Genomic DNA, 14,315 nt, shown 5'->3' with positions numbered 1-14,315 from the left:
AGGTTTCATTATGTTGACCCCCCCCCCCCCGGCTGGTCTCAAACTCATGACCTCATAATCCGCCCACTTTGGCCTCCCAAAGTGCAGGGATTACAGGTGTCAGCCACTGCACCTGGCCAGACATAATTTTTTAAAAATTCATAGTTTTCGTTTCTAATAGGGTAAACACCAACAGATATAATTCACATTAAACCAATTCTCATTAATTTTTAAGAGTGCTGAGGAGGCTTGAGACCAAAAAGACTGAAAACTACTGCTTTAGAGAGAACAAACATACATAAAAAAACTCTACTGTCAACAAGTAGAAAGGCAGCCATAGAATGTCTAGAAATAGATTATGAAGCCCAGTCTCATTTATCTACAAAGGTCTCAGTTTATGATCCTGCAATTGTAGTATTCCGTGCATTAGACGGAAGGTATGGGGAAGTTAAAGGAAGAAACAACTATCCAGCCTTATATCAATCCTTAGCACTTACGGATTAAAGAGTGCCACACGCTAACCACAAATAAAAATGAAACATTAGAGTGATTGTAAAAGTGAACTAATAATTACTCTTGGTTTAAGTTGAAAAAAGAAGCAGCAACTCTAAAACAAGGATACTGCTTAAAAAGTAAAAAGTTTTAATCTTATTTAATAGGAAAAGAGTGAAAAAATCAAAAAGCATTTACTTATATATAAGTTAACATAAAGCACTATCAGGGAGCAGAAACACACAGAGATACACATAAAGAGCATAGTTTACAGTAGAGGTGTTCTAGCTTCCAAGGCCACAGAAGCCAAACACGTCAAAAAGAAAAATGTTGAGCTACCCCAGTCCTAAGTAGCTCTTACACATCTTAGCAGAGTTTGAATAGCACTAATATAGAAGAAAGTGTTGGCTCTGGCATTTTTGAAGCGAGAGACTCTGAAAAAGTGATCTAATCTCATGAAGCCTCAGTAACCTCATTTATTTATATAAACCATTGAGGTAAAGGTTATAAATTACAAGGAAGAAAATCAATCAATTTCCAATTACTCGGTGGTCCTAAATAATAGATATTCTAGGTACCAACCTCTTGTTGCAGCCTTTTGAGTTCTATTTCCATTTGCTCAAGTTCTTGTTTACAATCCAACAATTGTTCAGTCTTTTCCTCCCTTAAATGCAAAAATATATTCAGTAAGTATACTACTTCTGAAAATTGTGATTGTCATCTGTTAATATAAATATATTATCATTACTAAATAACTAGTAATTAGTATTAGTTGAACATGGTATTAGCCATAACCTTAATGCAGAGGAGGGGGAAAAAAAAAGACAGATATTAGGAATTTATATAATTAGATGCCATTAATCAAACCTCCTTCCTAATGTTTTCCAAAGGCTAACCTCAATGGCTAATGTTCTGATAGTACTTAATATTAGCATACGTAATACAGTTGTTCTTTTTTTTGGTTCTTTTTTTGAGACAGTGTCTCCCTCTGTTGCCCAGGCTGGAGTGCAGTGGCACGATCTTAGCTCACTGCAACCTCTGCCTCCCAGGTTCAAGCAATTCTCCTGCCTCAGCCTCTCAAGTAGCTGGGACTACAGGTGCGTGCCACCACGCCCAGCTAATTTTTTAAATTTTTTTTGTAGAGACGGGGTTTTACTTGATCTCTTGACCTCATGATCCGCCCACCTCAGCCTCCCAGAGTACTGGGATTACAGGTGTGAGCCACTTCGCCTGGCCTCAGTTTTTCTCTTTCTCTTTTTTCATCTTTCCTGCCCTCCACCCCTTCTATTTCACTCTTCGTTCTCTCTTCCTTACTTTCTGTAGTCACAGATAGTTAAGCTAATAATTTTTTTTTTTTTTTTTTTGAGACAGAGTCTTGCTCTGCTGCCCAGGCTGGAGTGCAATGGCATGATCTCAGTTCACTGCAATCTCTCCTCCCAGGTTCAAGCAATTCTCCTGCCTCAGCCTCCCCAGTAGCTGGTATTACAAGCACCCGCCACTAGGCCCAGTTAATTTTTGTATTTTTAGTAGAGCTGGGGTTTCACCATGTTACTCAGGCTGGTCTCAAACTCCTGATCTCAGGTGATCCACCTGCCTCGACCTCCCTAAGTGCTGTAATTACAGGTGGGAGCCACTACGCCTGGCCTAAGCTAAGAATTTTCATGCAAGGCAGTACTACCCGGGTCTGAGACTTATAAGGCTCTTCAACTATTTTCAACATTTACAACGGCTAAAATGAAATTATACACTTCCGATTACCATAAGATACACAAGATATTTATTTCTCTATTGGTTTCTGCCTCCTAGTCTATAAACATCCTCAAATTTCTTCTACTATTTTTTCTCTTAGAAATTTTACTTCTAATCCCCATTTTCTCTCTCTCCTTCATGGCCAAGCTCCTTAAAGTAAGCCTCCACTCACTATCTCTACTTTTCCACCTTCTGTTTTTTAATAATAAAAAAAGTAAATGTTCACTGTATAAAACAACTTATTGTTCTCATCTATTCATGCCCTTACATTTTCTAAAACCATTGTATATTAATATATGTTATAAAATATGTGTATATTATTTTTATATTATTAAAATATATATGTATATACTTTAAGAGATAGGGTTTCACTCTGTCACAAGTGACAGCTTGGACATGCCACTGTCCAGGACGAAGTGCAGTGGCATGATCACAGCTCACTCCAACCTTGAACTCCTGGAGTCAAGTGATCCTCCTGCCTCAGAGTCTAGAATAGCTGGGAGTATAGGCATGTGACACCACTTCTGGCTAATTTTTTGTAGAGATGAGGTCTCACTCTGTTGTCCAGGCTGGTCTCAAGCTCCTGGCCTCAAGCAGTCCTCCTGCCTCGGCCTCCCAAAGCACTGGGATTACAGGCATGAGCCATGGGGCCTAGCCCAAAACCACAATTTTTAATGGTAGAAAAATATTCCCTTTGCTAACGAAACCATACTTTATTAAGTGGATTCCATTTTTCATAGTACTATTTAATCTTTTAGTAAATAAGCTCATCACTATACATAAAATTCTGTGTATTTCATGAGAGTTTTCTTCTTCTTTTCTAAGAGATAGGGTCTCACTACATTGCCCAGCCTTGCTTTGAACTTTTGAGCCAAGAATTCCACCTCAGCCTCCTAAGTAACTGCGACTACAGGCGCACACTGCTATGCTTGGCTCTTGAGACAGATTTCTAAAAGTGCATTAAAAGTTAAAAGGCATCTGAAACAGGTTGAGTATCCCTTATCTGAACTGAACTGCTTGGGACCCAGAAGTATTTAGAATTTTTTCATTTTTTTTCTTTTTGTTTTGTTTTGAGACAGGGTCTCTCTCTGTTATTCAGGCTGGAGTGCAGTAGTGCAATCTCAACTCACTGCAGTCTTGACTTCCTGGTTCAGGTGATCCTCCTGCCTCAAGCTCCCATGTAGCTGGGACCACAGTCATGTGCCATCACATTAAAAATATTATTTGTAGAGACAGGGTCTCCCTGTGCCACCCAGGCTGGTCTCAAATTCCTGACCTCCAGCAATCGTCTTTCCTTGGCCTCTCAAAGTGCTGAAATTACAGGTGCAAGCCACCATATCCAGCCTCATTTTAACCATTTTTAAGTATATAATTCAGTGGCATTAATTATGTTCACAATGTTGAATGTTGGCCATTCTTCATGTATGTTAACACGCAGAATTCAAAACAGATGTTTACAGAAAAAGATGCATCTCAATGTTCATAGCAGCATTATTCATAATATCCAAAAACTGGAAACAATTCAAATGCCCATCAACTGAAAAATGGCTAATCAAAATGTGGTATATCTATTCAGTGGAATATTATTCAACTCTAAAAAGAATAAAGTTTTGATACATGCTACAACATGGATGAACCTGGAAAGCATTAAGTAAATAAAGCCAGTCGCAAAAGACACATATTGTATGATTCCATTTATACAATAAAATGTCCAGAATAGCCAAAATCATGGAAACAGAAAGTAGATTAGTGATTGCCAGGAGCTGAGGGCAAAGGGTGAGAGACAGCAATTGTTACTGAATATGGGGTTTCTTTTTGCGGTGACAAAAATTTCTTGAAATTGGTGTGTGACAACTGTACAACTCCATGCATAAACTAAAACCACTGAATTGTACACTATAAAAGGATGAATTTTCTGACCTACAAATTGTATCTCAATAAGGTATTTTTTTGAAAAATAATAAATAGTTTGTATCAGAAAAATTCTTTCAAAACATGGGACTTATGGAGGCAGAGTTAAAGGGAGTCTTTGGTAGTATTAACTACTATATAAAAGTGAAATTACTATTTTAAATTTAAAAAATTACTTCTTTCACCCATATCACAAGTTATACTTTTACTCCATATGTTTATAAATCAAAAGCAATTACATCATAATGTACTGCCCCATAAATGAGTATGCTGTTAATTTCCACATTCTGGTTGCAATTACTTATTGTATAGTTTCCATTCGGTACAAGGCAACCTGCTATTTTTGTCCACCATAATTTCTGTACTTCATTCACTTTAGTAGAGATTTCTCCCAATAAAAAGAAGTAACAGGAGATATACTTCTGTCTAATAATAGAAGAAGTCCATAAAGAAACACCTTTTCAAAGAAAAATGAAGATATTAGATGGTATTTGTTGAAAAGCTAGTTACTGGGAATACTGGCACATTTATTTACCCATTAAAAATACCCATTTACGGGACTACATGTTTAGATCCCCTTCCACAAACACTCTCTTGCTCGTGGAAGCTGTTTTTCTCTATCCTGGATTTTCCCTCTGGAACCCCCTTCGAACATTCTTGTGGAAGCCTGTCTTTCCCTTCTAAACTCCATCTCTCTCTATTCCCTTCCACTCAGTGTGGAAGCTACTTTCCTCTCCTGGTTTCCATCTTTCTGGATTCTCTCACTCAGTCTGAGAGTTAGCTGTTTATTTCTCTCTCCTTCTCTGGTTCCTCTTTCTCTCTCTCTCTCTCTCTAAATAAATCACTTTCTACAAAAAAAAAAAAATACCCATTTACATTTTCTAATCAGTATTAGAAAACCAAATTTCATCAATCTCCTCATTTTTTTGGAATTTTAATATACTCCATGGCCAAGTAAATTTTATTTAAAAATTAAATTCTAACATAGTGTAAAACCTTAAATGAATTCACAGCCATCATTACAGATATAATTGCATGCTTTATCTAAAGGCTGGAGAAGATTGTGCTAAATTATATGGAACGAACTAGTGTTCACTATTTAGACTATCCATTAACTGCCAGTCAAACTAATAACAGCAATCTCTTCTCTAATCTTCCTGGTGCAGCTGTTTACAGAATATCCTGGGCGTGTTCATTTCAATAGATACATAATAATGCATACATCCACAAATGAAAGCTGTTATTTTTTATTTTCAAATTTTCCTGTGAACTATAATATTTTTTCTACTTTACATATTCAATCACTTTAACTGTTTTAAATAATCAGTAAATAAGTTTAGTTGTTACACTGTGGTTATAAATTTAAAATCTATATTCTGAAGCTCAAATTCCAAGAAACACACACACACACACACACACAAAAAAGCCCTCACAACAAAAATCCTTTGTTCTTTTAAAAGTACAAAATAAAAACAAATCTCCAGCAGAGATTGATCACATCTTTACTTGGGGTTCACCAAGGAATGCCTATATGACATTTATACTTGCTTTTCTGTAATGGTCTTTTAAGAAAATATAATTTCATCAGCACTAACCAAATCTGAATGCAGTCATGCATCATTTAACTATAGGAATACACTCTAATAAGTTAGGTGATTTCATCACTGTGCAAACATCACAGAGCATATAGTACTTACAGAAATCTAGATGGTATAGCCTAATATATACCTAGGCTATATGGTATATCCTATTGCTTCTAGACTACAAACTTATATAGCATGTAATGGTACTGAATATTGTAGGCAACTATAACACAATGGTAAGTAATTGTGTATCTAAACATAGAAAAGGTACAGTAAAAATAGGGTATAAAAGATTAAAAATGGTACAATTGTATAGGGCATTTACCATAAATAGAATTTGCAGGACTGAAAGTTGCTCTGGATGAGTCACTGAGTATATGTGAAGGCCCAGAACATTACTGTACACTACTGTAGACTTTATAAACCTATGATACACTAAGTTTATTTATTTATTGTATTGTATTTTTTTCTTTTGAGACGGAATCTCACTCTTGTCACCCAGGCTGGAGTGCAGTGGCACAATCTCAGCTTACTGTAACCTCTGCCTCTGGGGTTCAAGCGATTCTCGTGTCTCAGACTCCCAAATAGCTGTGATTACAGGCATGTGCCATCATGTCCAGCTAAATTTTTGTATTCTTAAGAGATACAGGGTTTTGACATGTTGACTAGACTGGGTCTTCAACTCCTGACCTCAGGTGATCTGCCTAGCACCTTGGCCTCCCAAAGTGCTAGGATTAGAGGTGTGAGCCACTGTGCCCAGCTATATTTATTTATTTATTTATTTGAGATAGAGTCTTATTCTGTCACTCAAGCTGGAGTGCAGTGGTGCAATCCTGGCTCAAAGCAAACTCTGCCTCCCAGGTTCAAGCGATTCTCCTGCCTTAGCCTCCTGAGTAGTTAGGACTACAGGTGTGCACCACCACACTCAGCTAATTTTTGCATTTTTAGTAGAGATGGGGTTTCGTCAGGTTGGCTAGGCTGATCTCAAACGCCTGACCTCAGGTGATCCGCCCACTTCAGCTTCCCAAAGTGCTGGGACTACAGGCATGAGCCACTTTGCCTGGCCCTAAACTTAGTTTAAGACATTTTTGTCTCTTCAATAATAAATTAACCTTAGCTCACTGTAACTTTTCACTTCATAAACTTTCAAATTTTTAAACTTAACTCTTTTATGTTTAGTTTAAAACATAAACACATTGTACAACTGTAAGAAAACATTTTCTTTCTTTATATCCTTATTTCTTTTTTTTTTTTTTTTTTGAGATGGAGTCTCGCTGTCACCCAGGCAGTGGCATGATTTCAGCTCGCTGCAACCTCCACTTCCCTGGTTCAAGTGATTCTCTTTACCTCAGCCTCCCTGGTAGCTGGGATTACAGGTGCATGCCACCACACCCAGCTAATTTTTTTATATTTTGGGTAGAGATGGGGTTTCCCCATGTTAGCCAGACTGGTCTTCAACTCCTGACCTCAGGCAATCTGCCTACCTCGGCCTCCCAAAGTGCTGGGACTACAGGCATGAGCCACTGCACCCAGCCTATGTACTTACTCTATAACCATTTTTCTTCTCTTTTCTTTTTGGCTTTTAAATGTTTTTTGTTAAAAACTAAGACACATATTAGCCTAGGCCTACACAGGGTCAGGAACATCAAGGCTTCATTAGATGAAGATCCATTATAATCTTATAGGACCACCATCATATATGTGCTCCATTGTATACTGAAATGTTGTTACGTGGCACATGACTGTATTTACCTTTACTAAGTACGTGGCTCAGGCATCTCAATCCAAGATACATACATGAAAAACTATTTTTTTGGTAATACTATAATGCCAACAACTCAGTTTTTTAGGTGCAAAACATTAATTTCAAAAGAGTTAAACTTATTGACCTACATCAGTAGTTCCTAATAATTTGGATTTCAAGGAATGTAAAGACAAAAAATTGACAGCCTGAATCTGCCAAATGAGGAGTTATTCTACGTAAAAAAAAAAAAAAAAGACATTAACATCAGAAAGCTAGAAAGGCCGTAACGCTAGAATAAAAGGCGTCCTTTAAATTGGTAAGATTTAGCAATAGGAAAACCTTATGCCAGCTTCCTTATTTTTCTCATTTTGACACATACTTGTAAAAACACTGACACAAGCTGGCAATATTTCCACGATTTAAAAATGTTGTTTGGATCACCTTTGAGACCATATAAATTCAATGAACCTTAAAAATCAGCAACTTACAATTCCTGCCTAAGCCTTCTTATCTTGGCTTTAGCATCTGCCAGTTCCACTGACAGATGTTGTCGACTTTCTGTTCGCTTCATGCCTGGAGAACCACAAGGTGATTGTGCAGATGAAGAGGCATGGGGTAGAAAATGAAGACCATCCCGCTCTTCAGAGAGTTCTATGATAGTCTAGAAATACACACAGAATCACTTTCAGTATTCTACATATTAGCAAAAAAGACACATCAACACTATGCACTAGGTGTAAGAATTGTACTACGATATTAAAAATAATTCATTGGTCAAAAACATCTTAACTATCATATTTAGTTGTCACTCTTTATAAGTTTCATTCAACAGTTCATGCATGAGCTACTTAGTAAATAACACTAAACAAGGTAATCATTTTTTCCTTTCCTAGTTTTTAAATTTTATTGTTGTTATTGTTGTTTAAAGCTCCAGGGTACAAGTGCAGGATATACATGTTTGTTACATAGGTAAATGTGTGCCATGGTAGTTTGCTGCACCTAACAACCCATCACCTAGGTGTTAAGCCCAGCATGCATTAGCTCTTTTCCTGGCCTCCCTCGACGAGCCCAGTGAGTGTTGTTCCCCTCCCTGTGTCTATGTGTTCTTATTGTTCAGCTCCCACTTTTAAGTAAGAACATGTGGTATTTGGTTTTCTGTTCCTGCATTAGTTTTCTGAGGATAATGGCTTCCAGCTTCAACCATGTCCCCGCAAAGGACATGATCTCATTCTTTTTTATGGCTGCATAGTATCCATGGTTTGTAAGTACAACATTTTCTTTATCCAGTCTGTGTCATTGAGGGACATCTGGGTTTATTCCATGTCTTTGCTATTATTCCCTTCCTAGTTTTTTAACAAAATAAATCAATTATGATCAGATAGCCAATGTTGGAAAGGCATAAAAGACCCTTTGACATAGGAAAGAAATAAACTTAAGAGTGATTTGTCTGGAACTATGTTGTCCAACATAATAGCCAGTAGCGAACGTAGGTGGCTATTTAATTAAAATTTTTTAAGTTAAAAATTCAGTTCCAGTCCGGGCACAGTGGCTCATGCCTATAATCCCAGCACTTTGGGAGGCAGAGGCAGGCGGATCGTTTGACGTTAGGAGTTCAAGACCAGTCTGACCAACATCATGAAATCCCATATCTACTAAAAATACAAAAAAATTAGCTGGGCATGGTGGCACACACCTGTAAGCTCAGCTACTCGGGAGGCTGAGGCAGGAGAATCACTTGAACCCAGAAGGTAAAGGTTACCATAAGCCAAGATTACTCCACTGCACTACAGCCTGGGTGACAGAGTGAGACTTCGTCTCAAAAAAATAAAATAAAATTCAGTTCCTTAGTTGCACTAGCCACATTTCAAGTGCACACAGCCATTACTGTATTGCACAGCCCAGTAATACAATCTTGGACAGCCGAGAAATACAATCTTGCTGTCACTGCAGAATTGGACAGCACTACTCTTGAATTATGAACAGGGATCTTGGAGGGTCCTAACAATACCTCAAAAATTTAGCTCAATCTCTTTACTCTGCAGTAAGTAGTTGAGGCACAGTGACTGATTTGTCCATAATCATACAACTAGCTAATAGCTTATGACTCCATGCCAGTCTGACTTCACATCTTATGCTCTCTCTAATACTAATTCCAATCTGGTTCCCCTCTCAAAGGCCCTCCCCTCTCCTTCCTTTCCATTTTCTCCTTCTTCCTTTTTCTCCCTTTCTTCTCTTTTTCTCTCACTCTCTCTTTTTCTCTCTTCCAAGACCCTCCATGGGACACAAACCTCCTTTTCATTTTCCTAAATCTAAACTTTAAGGGCTATATGTTCCTTCTCAATTCCCCTAATTTTCCTTTCATTGTATGTAAATTCTCTTAATCTAACCCAATTTCTCAGGTTTTTCTTTGAAACTTCTCAGGCAAATAAACTGCCTTATGTAGCAATTTCAGCTATACTATGATTTTAGAAAGGATGGGTAGGATTACTACCTTGGGATCATGAAATAGCATCCTTGATTTATTTCTTATCATCAAGTTTTATCTGTATTTCCTGAATCATTACTTTTTTCTTTTTCTTTTTTCTTAAATCATCTACCAGAATTGATTTATCTTCAGGATACATTTCAGCACCTGTATCAAGGTCCGTCTTATCTTCCTGCCTGTAACTATTGCTTTTCCAATTCCAGTATGTCTGTTGATGAACCTCAGAAAATTACTTCCCATTTCTTTTTCTCTCTATTAATTCCATGTCCACTCCTTATATCAGTTCATACAGTTTTCTCCAGCAAAGGAAGCAATTCTTCCAACGTAGTATGCCTCCTTTACTATCATTTTCCCATGTCACCATACCTACTCCTGAACCTTTATTCACTCAATTCCTCCCCTGTTTTACTCAGTTTAAGAGATTATTCCTGGCTACTCTAGAGTTCCTACTCATCCTGGAATTACAATTAGGCCCTTAAATGTCATTCTTATTGTGCTCTTTACTGGCTCATTCTTTGCAAAAAAAGAAAAAGGAATTAACATTTATAGAACTTGTGAGGGATTACTATAATTTGCAATAGAGGTAATATGCCAGTTTTAGACATGAGAAAACTTAGGCTCATATAGATTAAATAACTTAACCAAAGTCACACAACTAGTGATAAGGATAGCAGAGGTTAAGTTCAAGTTTGACTCTAACACTGTTATCCTCCTGACCCACCATCAGTTTTCTCTATTTTTGCTCCAAGATGATAAAGCTCTTACAGAAAAACAAGTTACACAGTCCTAGTACAGATCGTGCCATCCATTTTCAATCAAACTCTTTCCACTGCCTATCTATCCTTTTATTGAAACCTTGCTGATTTCCCTTCAAATATTTTTATGATGACTATGTAAATGTATTACTTCTTCTCTACTTAAGCCTCCAACTGCAAACTGCTATCATTACTTTCACCTCTCCTCCAATTTGCCAAAGAAACAAAACCACCTGGGATTACCTCCTTTCTTCTTATGCATTTTTTTGCTCCTAATACGTATTCCTTACTTAAACAGTTCAATTTTTCTTCTTATTGGCTTTTTTCTCTATGTTCTTCAAAGATATCCAAGTTTCTTCTACCCAGGAAAAAAAAAAATCACATTCCCTTCCTGGCACTTTTTGAAGGATGGTTCATATGTCTAATAACACTATTCTCTTCTATCCCATGATCAGCTGGCTCATCCCAACTTCCCTGTGAACAGTGTTATTAATCTCCATAGTATCCCAGACTCCACGTACTCAGAGCCAACTTTTATTTGTATATTTTCTTACTGTCTCAGTTATCTTTGTTTTTGATTTTTTGGTTTTTTTTTTTTTTTTCTGAGACCGAGTCTTGCTGTGTAACCAGGCTGGAGTGCAGGGGTGCAATCTTGGCTTACTGCAACCTCTGCCTCACAGGTTCAAGCAATTCTCATGCCTCAGCCTCCCAAGTAGCTGGAATGACAGGTGCATGCCATCACACCCAGCTCATTTTTCTATTTTTAGTAGAGACAAGGTTTCACCATGTTGGCCAGGTTGGTCTTGATTTCTTGACCTTGTGATTCACTCACCTCGGCCTCCCAAAGTGCTGAGATTACAGATATGAGCCACCGCGTCCGGCCACTGTCTCAGTTATCTTTAATCTTTCTTTCTAACATCTCCTGACTCTAACAAAGCTGACAGATAGTAAGTATTACTATTTTCTCATGCACAAATAAACAAGCACTTAATTATATGCTAGCTCATATTTTGGACTTACAAATGATGCAGTTTTCTCAATAAGCCAGATACCATCTTTCTTACACCTCCTTTGTATCTCTCAATCTCTCATTTTATCTAGCATAGTATTTTACACAAAAATGGATGCTCAAAAATATTCAATTAAATAATTCATAAAATTAAGAGCAGGAGAAAAGTACAGAAGACAGATACTACATTTGAAGTTAGTAGGTGGTGAAATGGAGGTATCTACCAAGAAGTCAATAAACTATGTATTACAAAACATTAAAAAGAAAGAAAGAAATCTGGTACTTCAAAAGTTAAGAGTTCCCAGAGTATTTTCCATTAAAGATTCTTCAGATATTTTGACTGTTTACTCTAATGTCAGTAACTTCTTGAGCTCAAGACTTCCAATACATTTTCAAAATAGTCTGATGCAAAAACAAAATAATCTGACAGGAAATGTTTTTAAAGCATAGCTAATTTTGTGAGCTCTCCAATTCCTATAACATATATATATAAATATATATAGGAATATATACTTATGCTATAGGAATATATATAAAAATGATATATATCATTTTTTGTACTTACCATGTTCAAAATTTTATTACAGTTATTTTATTAAAATAACTTCCTTATTAGACTATAACAATCTTTGGTTCTTTTTTGAAATAGTTTGCCAGTTTTTTGCTCCCAAACATAAGCCCTTGCAAAAAGCAGGTATGTCTTAATATATACTGAAGAATAAACCTAAAAAGATAAATCAGTGCTAACAACAACAAAAAAAAACAAAAACAGATGACCTATTAATTCTGCTTGTAGAATTCATTATTAAGGAAAAGAAATTAGAGGTGTGCTCAGTACAACCGTGGAGTTAGGCAAAGGTATTACATTATGTTTCTAACCTCAGGCACTGGAGTTAGATCTGGCAAGTTACTTAACTACTTGGGGCTCAAGTATCTTCAACTATAAAATAGGGTTTTCATGCAGATTTAATAAAACAGTATATGTTAAATTTACAGCACGAAGTCTGGCATAAAATTAACGGTGCTAATAAGGAGATCTTAAATTCATTAAATTCTCCTATTCGGTTTTTAGTAAAAGAAGAGGACTAAAGACATACTTGTTCTATAGCATTAAGAATACAAAAGTAAAAAGAAATGTTAAAAAAAGGTGACCAAATACATACTTTTTAGACTCAAGTTAAAGAATTATAACAAAAGCTAGTCAAAACAAAAAAAGTTAAAGGAGAAATCTAAGGAAGAACTTGTTTCAATCTAATTGAATGACACAGAATTCTAGTTACATACTACCTTTACATTTGTCTAATATTTTCCACAGTTTTTTAAATGACCTTTTCAAATTAGTCTACTGGTAGCCCAAATTGGGGGAAAGAAAATTCCCAGATAATTGGGTATCTCTCCCCAACCCTACCCTAGCTATCAATTTTTTTCCCAAATATCTGAGACAGAAGAGTATGACCACTTCTTTTTCTTCATTTGAAAAAAAAATTAACAAAAATGCTTAAACAGGCAGGATAATATATTTTAAAAGGGATTTCAATCATTCTATATAGTATTTCATAATCCTTTTAGTTTGCCAGAGTCACGTAATGGTAAGTATTCTCTTTTCTTTGTTTCTTCTTCTTTTTTTTTTTTTAAATCACTCAGGAAAATGTTCTGCTGAAATGGTAAGTATTCTGTTCACCCCATATTAATCAATTCACTTAAATGGGATCAAACTTTTTTTTTCTTTTTCTTTTTTTTGAGACAGAGTCTTGCTCTGTTGCCCAGGCTGGAGTTCAGTGGCATGATCTTGGCTCACTGCAACCTCTGCCTCCCAGGCTCAAGCGATTCTCGTGCCTCAGCCTCCCAAGTAGCTGGGATTATAGGTATATGCCACCACACCCAGTTATTTTTTTTATTTTCAGTAGAGATGGTGTTTTGCCATGTTTGCCAGGTTGGTCTCGAACTTCTGGCCTCAAGTAATCCACCCACCTCAGCCTCCCAAAGTGCTAGGATTACAGGCGTGAGCCACCGTGCCCAACCTGAGATCAAACATTTTATACCTGCCCATCAGTCATATAAAACTAAAGTATAGGCCGGGTGCAGTGGCTGACACCTGTAATCCCAGCACTTTGGAAGGCGAAGGTGGGAGGATCACCTGAGGTCAGGAGTTAGAGACCAGCCTGGCCAACACGGTGAAACCATGTCTCTACTGAAAATACAAAAATTAGCCAGACATGGTGGCACATACCTGTAATACCAACTACTTGGGAGGCTGAGGCAGAAGAATCGCTTGAACCCGGGAGGTGGAAGTTGCAGTGAGCCAAGATGGTGCCACTGCACTGCAGCCTGGCGATAGAGCTAGACTCTGTCTCAAAAAATTTTTTAAATAACAAAAAATAATATAAGACGAAAGTACAGATTTTTAGAAATAATTCCTCAGAAACTGGAGGATACCTTATTGCAGTACCTTTAACAACCTGAAATACAAATAAATACATGTTCTAGAAAATGCATAAAGCAGTAAAAAGGCACTAAAAAAAGATAGCATATGGCTAAAAAATCTATTTGAAAGTGAAATGATCTAAGTATCTCAGGATAAATTTGATACATAGTAGGGATGTTTTCC

The 14,315-nt window shown here is 36.9% G+C and overlaps 1 protein-coding gene across 11 annotated transcripts in view; it reads right to left on the bottom strand.

Annotated features, from left to right (window-relative positions):
• Positions 1-14,315, bottom strand: part of CCDC88A (coiled-coil domain containing 88A) — a 122,578-nt gene that overhangs the window by 58,297 nt on the left and 49,966 nt on the right. For all 11 annotated transcript variants that reach the window (XM_010333586.2, XM_010333587.3, XM_074399966.1 and 8 more), the window contains 2 exons: positions 7,947-8,119; positions 1,054-1,135 (listed from right to left, as the gene is read on the bottom strand). In XM_010333586.2, the coding sequence (XP_010331888.1) occupies positions 1,054-1,135; positions 7,947-8,119 (255 nt within the window). The remainder of the gene's footprint in view (positions 1-1,053; positions 1,136-7,946; positions 8,120-14,315) is intronic.

Source organism: Saimiri boliviensis, chromosome 1 (genome assembly GCF_048565385.1).
Source record: "Saimiri boliviensis isolate mSaiBol1 chromosome 1, mSaiBol1.pri, whole genome shotgun sequence".
NCBI lineage: Eukaryota > Metazoa > Chordata > Mammalia > Primates > Cebidae > Saimiri > Saimiri boliviensis.
This window is presented reverse-complemented; position numbering and strand designations above follow the sequence as displayed.